At 40.9% G+C, this 21938-nt stretch overlaps 2 protein-coding genes across 3 annotated transcripts in view; one reads left to right on the plus strand and one right to left on the minus strand.

Moving 5' to 3' along the window:
- The window catches only part of flt3 (fms related receptor tyrosine kinase 3), a 127091-nt gene extending 116573 nt beyond the window's left edge, over positions 1-10518 (minus strand). The window contains exon 1 of the mRNA XM_069891522.1: positions 8996-10518. The gene's annotated coding sequence lies outside the window, so the exon portion shown is untranslated. The remainder of the gene's footprint in view (positions 1-8995) is intronic.
- The window catches only part of pan3 (poly(A) specific ribonuclease subunit PAN3), a 186892-nt gene continuing 174823 nt past the window's right edge, over positions 9870-21938 (plus strand). The window contains exons 1-2 of one of the 2 annotated variants that reach the window (XM_069891523.1): positions 9870-10711; positions 14802-14920. In XM_069891523.1, coding sequence (XP_069747624.1) covers positions 10315-10711; positions 14802-14920 — 516 coding nt within the window. In that variant the 5' untranslated portion in view covers positions 9870-10314. Of the gene's footprint in view, positions 10712-14801; positions 14921-19553; positions 20635-21938 lie in introns of those variants that run through there. The other variant, XM_069891525.1, reaches the window with a different exon arrangement.

A 21938-nucleotide genomic window follows, 5' to 3' on the forward strand; every position in this document is an offset into this window, starting at 1 on the left:
GGAGGTGTGGACCTCGATATATCACTAAAGAGGTAGTGCTGAGCAAATTTGTGGATCTGAAGGTATTGTAGATATGTTTTTTGGTCTTGGTGGAATGCATCACAAGTTAATGCCCTCTGCCATTGGGGAAAAAGGTACAGGAGCCTAATGATAAGCACTCAGCGGTACAAAGACAGCTTCTTCTCTACTGCCATCAGATTCCTGAATGATCAATGAACCAAAGACACTACCTTACTTTGACTTTTCGTGTAATTTTTTTTGTATACGAACGTTTGTGCTGTGATGCTGCCGCAAAATGACAAATTTTGTGACTTGTTCACAATAAATTCTGATGGATCTTTAGATTTTACATGATCTTTCTCTAATGCCTTGATCTCATTGTCAATTAAGGTGCTATCCCAGCTCCCCTACCTTCCTGTCTGTTCTTCTGAATGACCTTTTTTATTATTTCAGAAAATGTAGTTTGGCTCACCGAGTCTGCATCAACTTCCAGAGAAATCCTATCAATCCCATTCTTTCATTTATTTTCCTGACATTTATTCTCTCTCATATGCCCAACAACTCAATAATCTTCAAACCATCCATCTATGAGTACTTCATAGTAGCCAATTAGCCTGCCAATCAGCCTTTGGGATGTGGGAGAAAACAGTCGCAACTGGGTGAACCCATATGGTCAGAGGGAGAACACAGAAAGCACTGGTGACCAGAATTGAATCTAGATCCCCAGAAGTAAATGGAATTGAATTTCTTGTTCTGACATGTTGTGATCTGGATTATCTGCTGCACCTTTGTGCCACTGGCCATAGAACTTGATCATAAAAACTCTACTTATATTCTTTTCTTTTTAAAATATTTTTATTGATTTTCACTAATAATACATTTGTACAGTACAATTATGGAACGTGCTACAGAAAAAAGGTAAATAAAAGCACTACAAAAATAATCATACATATGAATTCCCAAAGCACAGACATAATAAACTTAAATTTTTCAAAACCCCCTTGCCCTAAACAAGGTTGAAAATTAATATTGATGAAACAAAGTAGCTCACTCTGAAGTGGGATAGTACATTTCCAAAGTTCTGTATTAACACTAAATCTAGAGATTCTGGTAAATAGTCCATGAATGGGGCCTATAGCATTTGAAATCTAATGTTTTGAGTTATTAATTGTGTATCTATTTTTTTCCCCCAAATTTAAATAGGACATTACAGCCCTTTGCCGTGTGCATGAATAGGTGGGTATTATCTTTCCACTTAATCAAATGTTTGAAAAATTCCAAACTGGGGCATGTCCAGAACATATGAATTAAATAAGCATCACCTATTTTGCATTTATCACAACGAGGATTTATATCTGAGTAAAAATGAGATAATTTGACTTTAGACACGTGGGCCCTATGTAGAAATTTGAATTGCAGCACACAGTGGCAAGCACAAAGAAATGTAGTGTTCATTAGTTTGAAAAGAGTCCCAAACCTCATTGGACAGCAAAATTAAGCTCCCAGGCATTCTTAATTTGGACCAGTCAACTTGTCATAAATTATAGATATGAAACCTTTATCAGAAGGTTGTAATCTGAAAATGTATCAAGAATATCCACCTCAGGAGCTCAAGGAAAATTGGGGATCTGAGATTGAATAAAATGTTTGATTTGTAAATACCTGAAAAAAAATGAGCATTTGGTAAATTGAATTTTCCAACCAATTGTTCAAAAGATGCAAAACTGTTATCAATAAAAAGGTCTTTAAAACATTTAATACCAAATCTATACCAAACATTAAAAGCAGAATCCTGCAATGAAGGATGTAAAAGGTGATTGAATAAAATGGGGCTTGCAAGAGAAAGGCCCTGAAATCCAAAATACCTTCTATAATGCACCCATATTCTCAAACTGTATTTAGCAACCAGATTGTCAGAAGCAAAGGAAAGAGAGGACCCTAAAAGTGCAGAGATAGAAACATTTTTGGTGGAATTTAATTCCATTTCTACTCAAGCAGGATGATCAACTCGATTATGAAATTGTAACAAGAACATATATTGACCGCCCAATAATAAAATCTGAAATTATAGGTAGTCCTCAATTTACAACCGTAATTGGGACTGAAGGATTGACCATAACTCAGATTGGTCATAGAGTATGTCTTAACTAGGTATTAAAGCAATTTTAAAAAATTTCAACAAATCTTTAATGAAGAATCTCAGCATATATACAATATTTTTAAAAAATTCGGTCGTATGTACGGGTGGATATAGGTTGTAATTTGAAGACTACCAGTGGGAAGCATCAAACCACCATTCCTTTTAGACTTCTGAAGATGAACCTTACTTAAACGGGGTCACTTTCCTTGGCAAATGTAAGATGATATTAAGCGAATTGAGTGAGTCAAAAAACGATTTAGAGAATAAAAATTGGTATAGACGGGAAGATATAAAAAATTTTTAGGTAGAATGTTCATTTCAATAGAATACGACAAATCAAAGTGATAAAGGAGACCATTTCGTTAAAGACGTGTTTAAGTAGAGAAATTTTCACTAAAAAGATGCATATGATTCTTCATAATTGTAATGACAGGATAAGTAAATTGATCTTTCACAACCTTAAAAGGAAAATTAGAATAAGTTAGTATAGGAGCATTTAAAGAGAAAAGTTCACTTTTATGGAGATTTAGCTTATATCCTGAAAACTGACTAAATTGAAAAAGTAAAGATCAGGGATTGATATTGGTATGGGTTATATTATATATCAATATGTCTTTAAAAGAGATAGATTGTGGCGGTTCAGTGCAGTTCACTTCATAAAGTTATTTATGCTTCACATCTCATTTAAAATGCAAGTGCTTTGCTGAAGGCAAAAGCAGGTGCAAATGGAGAAGTCTGGGGTCAAGTGCTGATAAAGATCTTTCAAGGATGGGTTTGGAGCCTTAGGAGAGGTTCTGGTTTTTACAAGCAGAGAGAGAAAGAAAACAATTAGGATTCTTCTCTTAGAGAGAGAGAGAGAGAGAGAGAGAAGTTGGTTCTGTAGTAGCAGTGAGGCTGCAACATGGCAAGCTGGCAGGCTTGTTGAAAACCTCATTTTGAAGATGGGTTGAGAGTTCTGAGTTTAGTCTGTTCAAAACCCTTGTAGTCCTTACAAGAATGGATGGCTAGAGTGTTTCTCCTGAAATAAGGGAAACAAGAGGAACTCTGTGGTGACCTAGAAGAAGAGATTTTCATTTGGAAAACCCACGATGGAGCAAGTTTCTTCGGCAAGACACTGAAGTGACTGGTTGCAGGAAATCTGTTTGTGTGTGTCCAACGAGCAACAAATCTCTCTCTGAAACCAACAAGAACCTTCTTGAGGGGTAACCATTTAACTTTAAGCACCAGAGCTAGTGAAAATTCATAAATGTTAAATTCTGTATACAGTATAAGATTTGCCTGATACCGGTGAACTTGGAGAAGTGAATGATTGAATAGTGAAACAAAGAACTTTCCTGAACATACGTGTGCTTAGAATTAGAAGGGGGTTAAGTTAGGTTAATTTAAGTTAATAGTAATAAGTTAAAGTTTGATCCTGTTTTTATACTTAAAAGAAAATTAAAAGCAACTTTTGTTTAAGCAACCATTGACTTGATGGATTTCTACTGCTGCTGGGTTTTGGGGTCATCTGGACTCATAACAATATAAAAAGCAAAAGGTCATCTGCATAAAGGAAAGCTTTGTGTTTAATTACCTTCCTACTGATCCCTGAAATATCTCTGCACTTGCAAAATGCAATTGCTAGAGGCTCTAAGGCCAAATCAACCCTGTGGGACATTGAAAGGTTTTGACTGTAGTAAGTTAGTAAGAATTGAGGCAATAGGACATGAATATTGCCATCTAATCCATGAAATAAAACATGGTCCAAAATTAAATTTTTCCAAGATCGTGGATATCCCACTCCACCCGGTTGAAAACATTTTCTGCATCTAACGAGAGAACAAATTCCAGAACTGCAATGGGAGGTAAATACAAAACAGCCAATAAATGATGTACATTAAATTAAGAATAACAATTTTTAATAAAACCAGTCTGATCTTCAGAAATAATTAATGATAAAATGTTCTCCAACCTACAAGCCAAAACTTTAGCTAAGATTTTCATATCAACATTTAATAAAGAAATTGTCCTGTAGGAGGAGCACTCACCTAAATCTTTTCCTTTTTTTGCCATGAGAGATATACAAGCTTCATTAAAAAATAATGAAAGATTGCCCTGCTTAAATGAACCAGTTAATACAGAATTTAACTGGGATACGATCAATTTAGAAAAAGATTTGAAAAACTCTACAGGATACCCATCAGGTCCTGGAGTTTTACCTGGCTTTAATGAAGAAATAGCAAAATCTATTTCATCTTGTGAGATAAGCTCTTCCAAACTCAAATGATTATTCAAAGCATGGAAATATTTAAGCCATCCAAGAAACCCATCATTAAACTGTTAGCATTAGTAGATTCATAGGTATAAAGCCTAGAATAGAATTTCCTGAATGTATCATTTACTTTAGAATGGTCCGTGGTAATATTACCATAATCTTCCACCCTTACCTGCCAGGACAAGACTTCATAGGCCCTCTCCCCCAGCTTGTAATACTGTTGTTTAGATCTTAAGATCAACTTCTCAGTCTTATATGTTTGCAGTGTATTGTATTTAGCTTTTTATTCATTAAATTCCTGTATTTTTCTTCTGAACTCGCTCTTTAATAGTCTTTTTCCAATTGGGATATGTCCTGTTCCAAATTATTGATCTCCTTCATGTGCCCCTTTTTGATACCTTTGATATATTCAAATCTCTGGCCCCTTAAATAAGTCTTCAATGTGTTCCACATAAGGAAATTATCATCAGTAGAGGGGAGTTCATCTCATAGAACAATTCTATCTGAGCTATAACAAAGCTACAAAATTCCGGTGCCATCTATATGCTGCAGCCTGTTTACCTGGCATTATGATAGATAGAGTCAAGAGTAAATGGTCCAATAGAAATAAAGTCATGTACTCATTCTCCACTATCCTACTCTTCAACTGGGGTGACGTTAAAAAAAAAATCAATTCTGGTATAGGAATCATGTTGTCTCGAGTAAAAGGAATAATTCCTTTTGCTCAGACTCTGCCTTCAGACATCCATTAAATTCAGCTTTCATAAAGGCCAGGGTGGACTTAGCTGCCCTAGCTCTTGTTACTTTCTTTGCTGACTTGACCATGACCAGATCCAGACAAAAATTGAAAACCTTCAAGAATATATCTTGTATAAATTGTTCACCATCAAAATTCAGGGCATATTCAAAGTATATTTGACAATGCATCATCACAAATCTCCCAGATGGGTCAGGGACCACACCTCAGACCACCACTGGAACATTCTTCCCTATCAGGATAATCAGTCCCCTAGCTCTGGAATTGAATGAGGACATTGCCACCTGGCCCACCCACCCCCTCTTTAACTTTGTATGATCTTGCTTTGTAAGGTGGGTCTCCTGCAAAAACACTATGTCTGCCTGCATTTTTTTAAGTATGCCAAAACATTTTTCTTTATCATTCCATTTATCCCATTCACGTTGAAACTTACAAAATTAACTGTATTATCCATGACCCCAGAGCCCTTTCATTGTCTTCTCCCCTTCCTTTTTTTCCTCTGATACATCTTCCGTCCCACTAATCTTTCGTAGACACTTGGCACAGATGACTATGATCCAAACCAGTGGTTCTCATCTTTTATCTTTCCACTCACATACCACTTTAAGTATTCCCTATGTCATAGGTGATTACTAAGGGATTGCTTAAGGTGGTATGTGGATAGATATACAGTACGGTAGCAGGGTCTTCCAGCCCACGAGCCTGTGCCCAAAATACACCAAATAACCTCCAATGCCTGTATGTTTTTGAAGGGTGACAACTGGAAGACCTGGAGGACACCCATGTAGACATGGAGAGCACGAACAAATTCCTTATAGACAGCTCGAGATTCAAACCCGGTTGTTGGTGCTGTAATAGCATTGTGCTCGTCTTTTTGATGTGATCAAAAATGTGAGATGTTATACACCATTTTAATTCTGATACACTATAATCTGTAGTAAAACACTAACGACACCATGGTTGAAGTAAACATTCAGCAGGCCAAACAGTGTACTTTAATTAGCAAAGATAAAGATATATAACCAAAATTTCGGGATTGATCTCTTCATCATGTACAAAATATGGGTATGCATCTGGAAAAAAAAGGTGGAGGGGCAGGGGAGGAGCACAGTCCCACAGGCAAGGAGGGAGGGCACACATGTAAACAAGGGAAGGGGGATTACTCTGTGCATGCAGAGGGTGAAGAGCTGGAGGAAAGAAGACAGAGGGATGGAGAAGAGAGAGTGGGCTAGCAGAAACCAGAGAATTTGACATTAATGCCATCTGGCTGGAGAATGCTAAGACGGAAAATTAGATCTTACTCCTCCAATTTACGGATGGGCTTGAACCAGGTAAACCAAAATAAAGAACACTGTTTGACCTGCTGAGTTTCTCCAGCATTGAGTTCTTACAACTCTGTCATACCTGTTATTTTTTAAAAAAGGAATAATACATTCCAGTTTCACAAAGAAATGAATCGAATGGTGTGAAAGAAAAATGGTGAAGAAAGATGCAATGTAGCCTATGATAGCACAATGGTTATTTCACTGGTCTGGCAGTCAATATACATAGGAAAATGATGCAGTAAAAGGAGTTAAATATGGAATACTTTCCACTAAGCTCTATTCAAATTTGTCATACCTCTTTCAACTTGCTATTCACGAAGCATCACAACTTGATAAGACTATCTATTTTCAATTATGTTTATTTCCCTATCAACATCTCCCTTCTTAAAGCTCTACATTTTGCATGCACTTTAGGAGTATCTCTTAACCAAACTATTTCCAATTGGAACTTCATAATTTAAAGAGTCTAGCCACTGGATACTCCCCTCTACAATTTGCCACATTTTTGCAGCTATGGGTTGTCTCAGTCTACACATTCTTAACTTCCAATCTCTCTCTCTCTCTCTGCTGTTTCCTTCCTTTTTCTTGAGCCAAACTTCCTGTATGGCACCCATCTGCCCTATTGAGTAACATTCTTATCTTGCTTTCCTTTTCTGTCCATCATGCCTTCCTCCTCCTTTAATATTCTTCACATTTCTTCATGAATTGTCAGTGAACTGATACTATAAAGGTTCCTTTTCTCTTTCCCCCCCCCCACCCCAGATTGAGGTTCTTCAAATATGCCACTATCATCCTTCCCTCCATAAAAGCAGCATTCAATCCCAAATCACTAAACCTGCCCCAGCCTCAAGGTGCTTTTTCTACAAAATATTTCAATGAATCGTCTACCAAATCTGTGCCACCTCGATCAAAATTCCAGGTTATAGTTACTTCAAGGATTTTTTTTGTACCACCATGTAATAATAATAATATCATTTTGAAAGTCAAAAATGGCATGTATGCAATTAAATTAAGCTTAATTTCTTCCTAACAGTGTTATTCAGATGCTTGATCACTCCAACACCCATCTGAATCAAAATTTTTCAGGATCAGAATTTATTGTCCTGAACATGTCATGAATTTTTGTGGCAGCTTTTCAGTGCAAATATTGCTGTAAAATTACATTTAAAAATAAATAAATTAATGCAAAAAATAAGACAAAGTAAGGCAATGTCTGTGGTTCATTGTTCATTCAGAAATCTGATAGCAGAGTGCAAGCTATTCTTGTGCCACTGGGTGTTTGTTTTTAGACTCCTGTACCTTCCAAAGGTAGCAGTGGGAAGAGGACTTGGCCTGGGTGGTTAGGGTCTTTGATGATAGAAGCTGCTTTCTTAAGATACTGCCTCTGGTAAAAGTCCTCAGTGGAGTGGAGACTGATAGCCATGATGGCACTGGCTGAGTTCACAACCCTCTGTAGTTTTTTTTCTTGTCCTGTGTATTGTGAGGTACTGTAACGGGATAAGTTAATAAAATATATATTTAAAAGGGGGGGGGGAAAAGGGGGAAAATAAGATTAGGTAGTTCAGGGCATTACTGTAGTCTTGGTGATCCAGAGCTGAGTGGAGAGCCAGTATCTGTTGTGGAGTAATTAAGACGATAGGAGAATTCTACCATGATCCAACCAAGTGTTAACATCAGTATCCACCAAGGATCATTTCATGACAACCTGTTTTTCTTTTAATTAACATGTTATGCCTCAAGAGGAACACATAAGGTGGAAAACTGATGAGCAGTGATGACAGTGAAATCTACTGTGCCACATCCAGTAATTTCTTCTAAAAATTGTGATAACCGAAGTTGCAATCTTTGGTAGAAATTCTGTACAATTTCATAAGAATTACATCTAATCCTGATCACAATATTTGGTACTTCACTGTAAAAATCTGTTCCAGATCACAAATCTGCACTATTGCTAATAATACCTATTTGGCACACTTGTATTCATCAGTCAGGGTATGGAATACAGAGGGTGGGATGTCAGGTTACAACTGTACAACACATTTGTAAGATTACATTTGGAGTATTGTGTGCAGCTTTGATCCATTTAGCTATTGGAAAGTGCACAGAAAGGATTCACAAGGATATTACAGCTCAAATGAGAAGAGGCTGGTACTTTCTTCTGTCACAAGGGACATAGATGAAGTAAATCACTTTTTTTAGGATTGGGGAATCAAAAACTAGAAGGCATGCCAGATGAAGTGGGAACCAAAGGCAATTACAAATATTTAAAGAACATTTAGATGGGTCTATGGATGGGAAAGGTTTAGAAGAACATGGGCCAATGGGACAATGTTCAAGCATGGACAAATTGGACTGTAGGGGGAGTTTCCATGCTCCTCAATGACTACTTCTACCCACTGGATAACTCCAGCTCCATTCAGATAATTGATGAAGGGGTTAAGCCTGAAACATTGGTTAAATATCTTTATCTCCTGCAGACACTGCCAGACCTACCAAGTTCATCCTGCATGCTTCATTACCTGATGAGTTCAACACCTTCTTGGAAGAAGAACCAGTGTGTTTTTTAAAAAACTGCAATTACAGCATCTACAGACTTTGTGTTTCATTCCATTCGGATAATCTTCAATTTGGACTCCCATCCTTGTATTTATCACATTAGGTTTGTCATTTCCAACATTCATCTCCTGGTCTCCACGAGTCACAAATTTCTGGTGGAAGTCCTCTCCAGCAATCATTCTGTGCTCATTAAAGTCCCAGTGAATCAGTCCATCAATTTTTTTTTGGTATAATGATGGTCTGGGTAGTTTATTTTGCGGATAAAACTAATGCACACCTAGATACAAAAGTATTTGTCATCAGCAAGAGAATAAGTGGCCCAGATGCTTTGTGCACAAAATTCACATAATCCTTAAAGATTAACCCCTGATTAACTGGAAGTTTTTCAATAACAAAGCTTTAATGTATTAAACTTCAATGGATATTTTTTAAAATTTTTCATCCACTACGTTGTAGAAGTGCCTATTTCATTCATCAATGAAGATAACGAACTGGTTGAAAACCCAAAATGCTGGAAAAAAACTTATCAAACAAGGCAGCACACGGGGCAATCGATTTTCCCCCTAGTTCAGTCACCGCGCTATTTCTTCCTCCTTCCATGAGCAGAGTTTTTGCATCATTTTCTGCTTTTGTTGAAACATATTCCCGTTACATTCTTCGTTGGGGCTCACAACTCGGCGAGAACCGTGACACCTTCTTCTCCCTGGTGAATTGCACAAACCGCTCAGAGCAGGTCGCAAAGAGGCCCGGCCCCGGCCCGGCCTGACGCGGGTGCAGCGCCAAGCCGCCACTTCCTCTCGCTCCACGACGCGCCTCCGATCTGTTTGGATTCTCTGCCTGCCCAGAATGCGCAAGGGTTGCGCATGCGCAGCGAGGCGCCCGCCGGGTCTTCGGAGGAGGCCGCTCTCATCCGGCGGGTGAAAAAAAAAAGCAGGGAGGAAAACTTCCAGCCGCGGTCGGACTGGCCCCCAGCATCGGCCGAAAGCACTCCTCACTGACGGCGACCCTGAGTCCACTTCCCGAGCCCGTCACCTCGGCCGGGATCGCGCGGGGCGGCACCGGGCCTATCCCTCCCCTGTCAATGCGCATTTCTCCGCCGCCTCGCCTCCACCAGATCTCCTTCCAATGTTGTTCTTCCCCGCCACGGCACCGAATTTGAATAGCGGGAGAAGCAGGGCGGTGGGACGCGGGCCTGGAACTGCGGCGGTGCGCCCCGCTGCCGATCACCGCCTTCTCGGCCGCTGAGGTGGCTTTCTCCAGTCTTTTCCCGTCGCCGCCTGCCATGAACAGCGGCGGCGGCGGCGGGCTGCAGGGCGTGGGCTGCAAGGTGAAGTACTGCCGTTACTATGCCAAGGACAAGACCTGTTTCTACGGCGATGAATGTCAGTTCCTGCACGAGGATCCAAACAATGGCGCCGCTTCCGCGACCCTCGCTCTTGTCGTCAATAACAACCACCCGGGACTGGGAGTCGGGGTGGCCGCGGCCACGCCGGGAGTTGGAGGCGGCGGCGGCGGCGGAGGAGGAGGAGGAGGAGGAGGAGGAGGGGTCGCCTCCGTTAGCGGCTGTGGAGGGGGCGTGAGTGGTGGCGGGATAACAACAGCGGGCGGAGGATTCCCACACGGAGGGCCCAAAAAAACCGAACTCGGCAGCTTGGTGGAGACTGGGCAGCTTCTCGCCAGTGAGTGTGTTGTGGATATATTTCAATCGTTTATTAAAACCAGCCGGGGCCCGGAGGCGATGCTGTCGCAAGATGTAAATAAAAACTCTTTTAAAAATACTCCGAGAAAGGAAACGGCGGTTTGCGCTTGTCAAGTTGACCCGGAAAAGGTGCTCAACAGTCCAGCTATTCTGGGCGGATCTCGCCAGGAAAGGATGTTTTGGTCGTGACTACGTTTTTGTTAGGTCGAGGGATGCCCATTTTCTGAGAGATCAACGTCGTAATTGTCGTATTTTTCATATTACTGTGATACCTTAATTAATGAAGTGTTTCTTTTGGAAATGAATGAGTCAGGGATCGATAGCTAGATTATCAATTTTTTACCAGCTGGCTCACTTGTAAAGATTGCAAGGCGTTTAAATGATGGTCTATATGAACGGACAGTAGAGATAGTAAAAAATCTATTCAGATTGGATTTGACGAGAGCAAGTTGTGTCATTTGTAGATGGTTAAATCTTAAGGCATAACATGTTAATTAGAAGAAAAACAGGTTGTCATGGAATGATCCTTGGTGGATACTGATGTGAAATTGGGGTTGATAAAAGACTGGAGTCGCAAGGGTTAGCATATTTCATCTATAATAGGACTTTTTGGATACTTGAAATCGGGCCATTCTGGGGTAGAGGCGCTTTTGCGACCAATTAAAAAAAAGCATTCAGAGTTTATGACAATATGATGTTATAAGTCGAATAAATATGATAAACCTGCTGATTGTGCATTACATGTGTATTGGAAGTGGTTTGAACATCTGGAATAAAAGTACTGGACTGAAGTAGCCTTTTCACCCCAATTCACGATACATTTTTGGATGGGATTGGGGAGTAGGACATGTTTTCTGATTTCACTCTACCAGCTGGCTCTAATTTTAATTTTGATACCTGTTCTTGGAATCCATGCCATCAAATCCATTTAGTTTAAATGCCTTGATCTGTTCTTAAAGGGTTTTGAAGGGTTAAACTTGGTAATAGGTTGTAATTCCTCAAGAGTCAGTATGTGTGCTTTCTTTTCTGAAATGCATGGCTCGGAATGAAACACAAAAGTAGTCCAAATGGCCTTCTCAATGAAGGCCTTGGTGAATTTTCTCCCTTTAGATGCATTGCAATGCCCAAATGCTGCATGATAATTGTATCAGGGAAATTATGGGTCGAGTATTTTTGAGGGATGTTATTGACAATGTGGTGGCACAACTAATAGTGCTAATGCCTCACAGAGCTTCAAACCTGACACCAGGTGCCTTCTACGTTTGCATATGCACTTAGAGCGTGTAAGTGAGTACAGTACTGTAGTAGATTCTAGGTGGAGTATTTAATGGATGGTCAATAGTTGGTGCAGACTCGAGGGTAGTGGACCTGTTTCCATGCATATCTATCCGTGACTCTAAAAGTAATAAAGTTAAGCATACTTCAATTAGAATTTTGTATTGTATAAATTTGGAGTAGTATGTTCAGTCTGGCCTTCATATTGCTGGATAAAATTTAAGAAACAAAATGATACACGTTCATCTTAATGATACATGAGTATATTGAATAGATTGGGGTTTTTACGAGAAAAGGGATGACTGAAGGGGAACTTAATTGGGTCCTCAAGGTTATGAAAAGGTTTTCCTAAGTTCAAACTGAAATGTGCCTTGCTGGCAAACTTGGAGCTTGGGTTGCTGAAGATTATTGTAATAATGGATAAATTAAATGAGGAATTATGAAGAAAAATCTTCCCTTGGATACTGCTATATAGAATAAATGAGAGAAATGGCATTGATAAATTTAAAGTAAAGGTTAATAGATAATATGAAGGATATCATGAAGTATGGATGAAGGAGTACATGTAGTCTAGAAGCACAAATATGAATATGCTGGATCATGGGTTGTTTCTGTGGTCCAAACTGTATTACATTGGAATTCTAGTATTTTGTTGCATGTGGACCAATCAGTTCCTTTGATTTGTATGTTTGGGTAACAGATTATCAAAACTTTCCAAGAAAGTAAAGATGCCAGGGAGTGCAGGTCATTACAACCCACAAAGCAAGGGTGAACTCTAGATGGCTGTGATGCTTCATTACCTTCTTGGAAGAAGAACCAAACAGCGCCTACTAGAATCCCTGAAAAGACTGAGGACCCTGTGATATCTGTCTCTGAGGGCGATGTCAAAACATCATTCAAGAGTGTGAATGCTCACAAGGCATTAGGCCCTGACGGTGTACCTGAAAGGGTACTGAAAATCTGCACCAACCAACTAGTCGGTGTGTTCGTGGATATTTTCAACCTCTCATTGCTGCATTCATCGGCTACAGTTTGGCCTTCACTACCATTATTCCCTCAGTGTTGGTCAAGAAGCTACAAACTCTAGGCCTCTGTACCCCTTTCTGCAACAGGATCCTTGACCACAGTCGGTACGAATTGGAAACTATGTCTGCTCCTCACTGATTATCAGCACAGGCGCACCCCAAGGATGTGTGCTTAGCCCCACTGCTCTTCTCATTATACACCCATGGCTGTATGGCCAGACAGAATTCCAATGCAATCTGAAAGTTTGCCGATGACACCACAGTTGTGAACAGAATCACAAACGCCAATGAGGAAGCGTACAGGAGGGAGATGGATCAGTTCGTTGAATGGTATAATGGCAACAACCTTGAGTTCAATGATAGCAGAACAAAGGAGATGATTGTGGACTTCAGGGGAACATGATCAGTCCTCATCAAGAGGTCAGCAGTGGAGAGGGTCAAGAACATCAAATACCTGGGTGTCAACATCTTCGAGGATCTGTCCTAGAGCTTGCCTGTTGATACAATCACAAAGAAAGCTTGCAAGCGGCTATACTTTGTGAGGTGTCTGAGGAGATTCGGTATGTCACCGAAAACTCTCATAAACTTCTACAGGTGTACCATGGAGAGCATCCTGGCTGGTTGCATCAACGCCTGATATGGAGGTGCCAGCTCTCAGGACAAGAATAAACTCCAGAGGATTGTTAACTCAGCCTGCAACATCACAGGCAGCAGACTTCACTCCATCAAGAACATCTACTTGAAGTGGTCTTAACAAAGCAGCCTCCATCCTCAAAAACCCCTACGATCCAGGCCATGCCCTCTTCACTCTGCAACCATTAGGGAGGGAAAAAGGTACAGGAGCCTAAAGACAAGCACTTAACGGCACAAGGACAAATTCTTCCCCACTGCCATCAGATTCCAGAATAATCAATGAACCAAAGACACTGCTTTACTATTGTGCACTATTATTTTTATTTTTTTTATTTATAGTAATATTGTAAGATGATTATAATATGATTGTTTGCTCTATGACGCTGCCACAAAACACCTAATTTCATGACTTGTTCATGACAATAAATTCTGATTCTGAAAGTCAGCAATTTAGCAGATACTGGAAAGTGTTTTTTTCCAGAATCTGATGTTTTGAACGGAATGGTTTGGTAAGCCATATCAGAGGGAATTTGAGTTAACCATGTTAATGGGTCTGCAGTCATATAAAGACCACACTGGATAATGACAGTTATGAACAAGAAGGGGATTTTACTACAATCCAGTGCATTTGTGGTCATTATACTCATATTAGGATTCACATTTTCTCCTCTTGTAAGATTTAAGCATCATTTTGCTGAGGTGGGATTTGATTGTTAACCTATGTTTATGGACCATTTTATCTTGGTAATTAATTGCGGTGACACCTTTTTAGACAAGGTAGGTTAAATTCATTCCAGTGTCAATGAATTTGAAAAAAATTGTTAAATATATATTATTTATTGTAGCAGTTATGGTCCTGGTTTTGATTTTAGTAAATCTGATTACTTGCATAATGGAGTCAGATTAATTAAAGTTGTTTGTTCACAGTAAGGGAACTGGTGTCCCTTCTGTACTGGGTCCACAATTGGCTTCCTGCATGCATGCTGTCTAAGAGTTTGTTTTGAAAATATAGTGTTTGTAATTGCAACATGCTTACCAGGTGTAAGGATGAAAAATAAATGTTATCTACATCTCAAGAATAAAAATAGAATTGTTAAAGTTGAGACAATTTAGTAATTCAATTTTCTTATTTTTCAGTTCCAGGAATGGATACAACAATACCAGATAACCTCACCAACTCGTACTTCAGCAGCAGCTTTATTGGGGTCAATGGCTTTGGAGGAGGGCCACCTGAGCCAAAGTACCCTTTGATTCAGGTATTGTAAATATATAATTCTGCAAATAACTTTCAATACTGAAATAACTAATTCAAATATTCATGCAAAGAAAAATATGCCACTGGTTTATTGTTAAGGTAAAAATTGAGCATCAGATGCAAAACATTTTTGAATGCACAGATTGGTTTGTGCTTTAAGTTTCCTCTAAAATTAGCTTGTTTATTAACTATGAATATAGAATCTACCTTGAACACTACATTTGAGTAACGTAATAGTAACATAGTGTCTGTGGAAAGAGAAACAATTAACATCCAAGGTCAAATACTCTGCAACCGAGAATAGGATTAAGCTAGTTGGTTTTAAGTGTGGAGAAGATAGTGGAAGGATAGGTAGGAACAAACAGAACATTTCCATCAGGGTGTTGTGAGGATAAGTTATGGTAGGATCGTCAGGTAATTGGTTAACAAGGCTATTTAGAGAGGGAGAGCATGAGAGAGCTTGTTACATGTTTGTCACATTAATATTTATTAATTCCAACAGCTTTCTCAACCATCTATCCTCCTGTGAGGACTCTATTCCATTCTACTGCCTCCAATGTATCCGTTCCTGTGACTTTTTGCATAGATACTTTTGCTTGTCTTCCTGAACTGTGGCTGCTCCTCTGTCATAGTTGACAGAGTCCTTGATACATATCATCCATTTCTTGTATCTCGGTTTTCATTCTCTCTCTTAGACATAGCAAAAATAGAGTTCCTCCCCTCCTTCCCCAGTGGATAATAATTTTCAAAAATGTTCAGAAGGGATTAACTTAAACTGAGCATCACTCATTTCCCTAACTGTACCTTATGGAACCACAGGAGATGCAACATTTGTACTTTCATCACCCAGTCCCAGCTGAAGTAGAGATTCAGTTGCATTTTCAATCTTGCTCAGTGCATTTTAGTGCTTATGGTGCGGTTTTCTATACATTGAAGAACTCAAAAGTTGATTTCTTTTCAAAACACCTGTGTTCAGTCCTGATCCTGGGGTTCCTGTAGCTTGCCTCATCATTTCTCCATTTTATCAGATTATGGCCTCCTGCATTGTTATTCTGAAGTCCATGTAAGCTTGAGGAACAGCATTTTATCATCCTTCTGAACATGTTGTACCCTTTGAGAATAGATCTAGAATTCTACAACTTAAAATAACATCCTTTCTCTGTCTAATTTTAATTTAGAGATACAGCATAGTAACAGGTCCTTTCGCCCATAAGCCCCGCACTTTTGTGACTAATTAATCTTCTAACCCCATACGTTGTTGGTATGTGGGAGGAAACACACAGGGAGAATGTACAAACTCCTTACAAACAGTGCCGGATCTGAACCTGGGTCGTTGGCGCTGTAATAGTGGTGTTAATTATGGCGCTCATTTTGTTTGTATCAGAACTAGTCATTTCTGCTGTAGTTTATCCATTTGTAATTGGATCAATTTTGCTCTGTCCATTAATGCTAAATCCTGCTTGCAATCCTAATCCTATTCGTTTATGCTCTTTTTCTCATTAACATCAATGTGATAATACCATCTATTGCTTATTCCCCATGGCCTCTAGAAAATCTGCAGATGCTGGGATCTAGTGCAGTGTACAAAAGTGCTGGAGAAACCCTGAAGGTCACACAGCATCCATAGGAAGTAAGATGCAATTAGCATTTTGAGGCTGGGCCCTTTGTTAGGAATGTCAAAAATCAGGCAGATGCTTGAATAAAAAGGGAGGGGGGGTGGGGGTGAGGGCAGAGGAAAGGGGGAAGAGCACAGGCTAACGTGAGCTGTAATAAGTGGTTATAGGTGGGAATGTAGAAGAAAAAGCTGAGAAGTGAGGGGGAGAAGGCTGAGAAGGATAGTTCTTTCCTAGGAGAAGGAAACAAAGGGGGTGAGGATCTCGAGGAAGGGAGACAGGAATAAGAAAAGAGAGTGACCAGGGAGGGGATTAACAGAAATTGGAGAGGTCGATATTGATGATGCTGACTGGTTGGAGACTGCCGTGACAGTATATATTTTGTCATTCCTCTAATTTTGGCAGTACATGAAGTCATGGACAGATGTGGCAGTGTTGTGTGGAATTAAAGTGGTTCTTGTTTATCCCCATGGCCTTTCCCTATTTGAGATATTACCTTTGTCTCACCTGTTCCTCAAGCCATTGAACAAGTGCGGCCAATTGTTCTTTAAAATAAAAATTTGCTTATAAATAATGACATTAATGTCATCTTAGGCACAGCTTATCTTGTGTTTCAATGCCTGCATCTCATAGCAAAACAAAACCAGATTAAATACTAAGTAAGAATTGTGGGATAATCACAAATTTTCTTTCTTTTTCTGTATTTTTATTTACATTAAAAATTACACCCAGAGTACATAAGAATATGTGTTAAAAGTCATCCGAGGTACTCTGCATTTTCAATCAGACAAATTGCTTTGTATTAATATTTTATTATAAAAAGAAAATCTGAACCCACTACCAAGAAAGAAGCTGTTTGGCCAGAAAAAAAAATCCGAATTCTTATCAGAGTGATGAATTATCTCAACACATTCTACCTTCATATCAAATCAAAGATTATGAAAGTAATTCAAAAAGGGACCCCACAGTGTTTGAAAATTTGAATTCAAATCGGAAATTGAGCATCTAATCTTCTTTGAAGTTAAACATGACATGACGTCATGTAACCGTTGAGCACGAGTAGGCGGAGCAACATCCCTCCATCTGAGCAACACTGCCCGCCTAGCCATGAGAGAAATGAAATCTAGTACATGCAGATCAGAAGCTGTTAAAGTTATGTCATTCTCTCCAACAATATCAAATAAAGCAGTTAAGGGATTAGATTTAAAATTAACTGTAAAAAGTGCAGAGAAAGTTTGAAATACTTGGTTCCAATATCTCTCAAAACTCTGACATGCCCTAAACAAGAATTAATGAAGAATCTCCATTGTTACATTTATCACAATGAGGAGATACATCCGCATAAAATTGAGATAATTTGACTTTGGACATGTGAGCAATGTGGACTACTTTAAATTGTAGGAGAGAGTGGTGGGTACATGAAAATTACTCTCCAAGTTTCTTCAGAAATTAAAAGCTGTAGATCCTGTTCCCAGGCTTTTTTAATTTAAAAAATCACAAAATTTAATTGTTCCTGCATGCTAAATTGTCCTCTGGATATGGTGACTGTTTGATACATTTCATTAATCTATTGGTTCAGACCATCTGTTACAAGTGATGTCACTTCCAAATTCTCTCATATAAACAACATGCTCCAATAATACAGCTCCTGTAAACTTCATATTAATAACTTTCCTGCTTGTGTCCCAACACTTGAATATCACCATATATGAATGGATCTTTGTTAAATTACAGCACCTAGCACCATAGCTTTTATCAACTTATGTGAACCTTAGGCTAGATTAACCACTTCAGTAGATGGAATCAAGGACATCAATGCACAGGACAGGGAGATGGTTAGACATCTTTAGTGGCTGTAGTGATGCTGAATTTCTTTTCATGGTTTGGGTAAATTGTTAGGATGTGGCCTAATTTTGCTCTGATTCTTTTAAAAACAACTGGTATAATGTACATACTGCAGCCAAATCAGTGTTGGGGGCATGGCTGGGTGTGTGGCCCATGCTGGGAAGCAGATAGGTGGCTGAGTATGTGACCCGGGCTGGGGACCGGGCACGTGGCTGGATGTGCGGTCTGTGTTGGAAACTGAGCATGTGGCTGGTGTGCGGCACGAGAGCACTGCCTGTGTTGGAGGCTGGGAACTAGTCTGTGGGTGGGTCTAGGCAAAATACAATTTAAAAGAAACAATATTTGTGTTTTGATTTTTTTTCCCCTCTAACTCCAGGAGAGTAAATTTTATTCTGTATCTCAACATTTTGGGTAGTTAATTGTGAATTCAGTAAGGGTGAATTCCTGTTGCCGGAACAGTTGTAACTCAGGGTTTGTCATTATGCGTGTCTTTTCTCTCTTCCTTAACTCTTGGCTATGTCTACGTTTCTGGATTTTTGTACTTGCTGATTTTCATCACTTAACCTTCAGTGGTTTTACCTGCAGCTGGGTCTGAAAGTCTCTTCCTGAGCCCATCGCCGCTACCTCAATTCTGTCCTATTTTTCTCTTAACCCCATTTCTAATCATGAACCTATCAACCTCCTTTTTTAAATGTACCCAATTTCTTTGTCTCCACAGCAATCTGTGGCAACAAATTGCACATATTCACCACCCTTTAGCTGAATAAATTTCTCTTCATCTCTGTTCTGAAGGGGTGTCCTTTTATTCTGAACTGTGCCTTCTGGTCCTGGAATCTCCCACTGTTGGATACATTTTCATATCTCCGCATGTTCTCTATCCAGCCCTTTGAATATTTGGGTAGGTTTCAATGAGATTTCCATCATCCTTCTAAACTCTAGTTGAGGATAAGCTTAGAGCCACCAAATGGTCCTAGTGCATTAGCCCTCTCATCCTTGGGATCATTGTCGTAAACCTCCTCTGGACCAGCCATTCTCAATGGGGACTCTGCACACCCCCTTCCCCAGGGGCCACAGCACATTTAAGTGAAAGCCTTTCCACCTCACTTAACATAAAAGTTTTTAATGTAGTCAGTAGGAGAGAAGTGCTAAACAAACCAAAATTTGTCTGCTTCACAGGAAAGAGGACCCATAATCTTTGAACAGAGTCCTAAGAGGACCATAGGCAAAGAAAGGTTGAGAATGGCTGCTCTGGACTCTCTTCAATGCCAGCACATCCTTCCTTAAAACTGCTCACCATTCTCAAAATCCACCTTTCTGCCTCAGGGCTCACTTCTGTGACCGTGCCCCCTCCCCTGCCCCCCCCCCCCCCCCCCACACACAAAAGACTCCCCTCCATGTTAAGCCTTTTTCCTCCTCCTGGACACCTTGTCCTGGCCAGCTGCCCACTCTGTACCTTTTTATTTCCATTTCAACTTCATCACCTACCTATTGTATTCTAATCTCACCTCCTCAGAACACTCTGCCCTCCATTCTCTCTGCAACAATCCCAACCTCACCATCAAACCCACGGATAAGGGTGGAGCTGGTGTGGTCTGGCGCTCTGACCTCTACCTTGCTGAGGCCAGACGACAATTCTCAGACACCACCTCCTATCTACCTCTCCCACAGGACCCCACCGCGGCACATCAAGCCACTTTCTCCAACACCATCTCCAACCTCATCACCTCTGGTTACCTTCCCCCCTCCCACCCTCCCACCATGGCTGCCAACCTCTTTGTCACCCATTCCTGTACTGCTTGTTTCTACCTTCTACCCAAGATACACAAACCCAACCATTGGGGTAGACCCATTGTTTCTGCTTGACTTTGTCCCACCAAGCTGGTTTCATCTTTCCTTGACTCCACTGGTCCAATCCTATCTACATCCAAGATTCTTCACATTCCCTCCATCTCTTCAATAACTTCAGAGACCCCAAACTGGACCACATCAACTTCACGATGGATGTCAAATCCCTTGGTACCTCCACCCCCCCACCCCCAAACAGAAGGTCTTAAAGCACTTCTGTTTGGACCAGATACCTGGCCAGTCACCCTCTACCACCACCCTCCTCCACCTGATAGAACTCGTCCTCACTTTAAACAACTTCTCCTTTAACTTTTATCACTTCCTCCAAATCAATGGAGTAGCCATGGGTACCCATATGGGTCCCAGCTACGCCTGCCTCTCTGTGGAGCAATTCATGCGCAAGCCTACACAGGTAAGATCCCTCAATTTTCCTTCAGTATGTTGATGATTACATCGGGACTGTCTCATGCATCCGTGATGCACTTTATCAACTTCATCCATTTTCCACCCCGATCTCAAACTCACCTAGTCCATCTCTGACAACACTCTCCCTTTCCTGGATCTCTGTCTCTTTCTCTGGAGACAAGCTTTCTACCGACATATATTACAAACCCACCAACTCCCACAACTACCTTGACTACACTTCCTCACACTCTGTCCCCTGCAAGGATTCTATTCCCTTCTCTCAATTTCTTCATCTCCACCGCATCTGTTCCCATGATGAGATCTTCCAGTCCAGCTCTTCCAATATGTCTGCCTTCTTCCGCAAACGTGACTTCCCCTCCACCACCATCAACTCAACCCTCATCCACATCTGCTCATCTGCCCTGGCCGCCTGCCCCCAGATGCAACAAACATAGAATCTCCTTTATTGTCACCTACCATTCCACAAGCCTCTGCATCCAACACATTATCCTCTGGAATTTCTGGCACGCAACAGGATTTCACTAACAAGCGCATCTTCCTCTCTCGGTCTTCTCTAGGGACCACTCCCTCAGTGACTCCTTTATGCACTCATCTCCCCCGACACCTTCCTTTGTGGCTGCACCTTGGCCCAGGGCCGGATACACTTGTGTATCCGCAGAACTGATTTACTGCATCCAGTGCTCCCTTTGTGGTCTTCTCTACTTCGGAGAAACTGGGTGCAGATTGGGAGATCGCCTCACTGAGCACCAGTGACAGAGACCTCCCAGTAGCCACCATTTTAGTTCTGTGTCACACTCCCATGCTCATGTGTTTGTCCATGGCCTTATGTACTGTCCCATCAAGACCACCCACAAATTGGAGGAATAACACCTGATTTTCCATCTGGGCACTCTCCAGCCAGGTGGCATTAACATCAACTTTTCTAGTTTCTGCTAACCTGCTCTCCTCTTCCCCTCCCCCTTTCTAGTTCTTGCTCCCTTCGCCTAGCCATCCCGCCTCGCTCCCTTCACCTAGCCATCCCGCCTCGCTCCCTTCGCCTAGCCATCCCGCCTCGCTCCCTTCGCCTAGCCATCCCGCCTCGCTCCCTTCGCCTAGCCATCCCGCCTCGCTCCCTTCGCCTAGCCATCCCGCCTCGCTCCCTTCGCCTAGCCATCCCGCCTCGCTCCCTTCGCCTAGCCATCCCGCCTCGCTCCCTTCGCCTAGCCATCCCGCCTCGCTCCCTTCGCCTAGCCATCCCGCCTCGCTCCCTTCGCCTAGCCATCCCGCCTCGCTCCCTTCGCCTAGCCATCC

The sequence above is a fragment of the Narcine bancroftii genome, chromosome 7 (assembly GCF_036971445.1).
Source record: "Narcine bancroftii isolate sNarBan1 chromosome 7, sNarBan1.hap1, whole genome shotgun sequence".
In the NCBI taxonomy this organism is placed as follows: Eukaryota; Metazoa; Chordata; class Chondrichthyes; order Torpediniformes; family Narcinidae; genus Narcine; species Narcine bancroftii.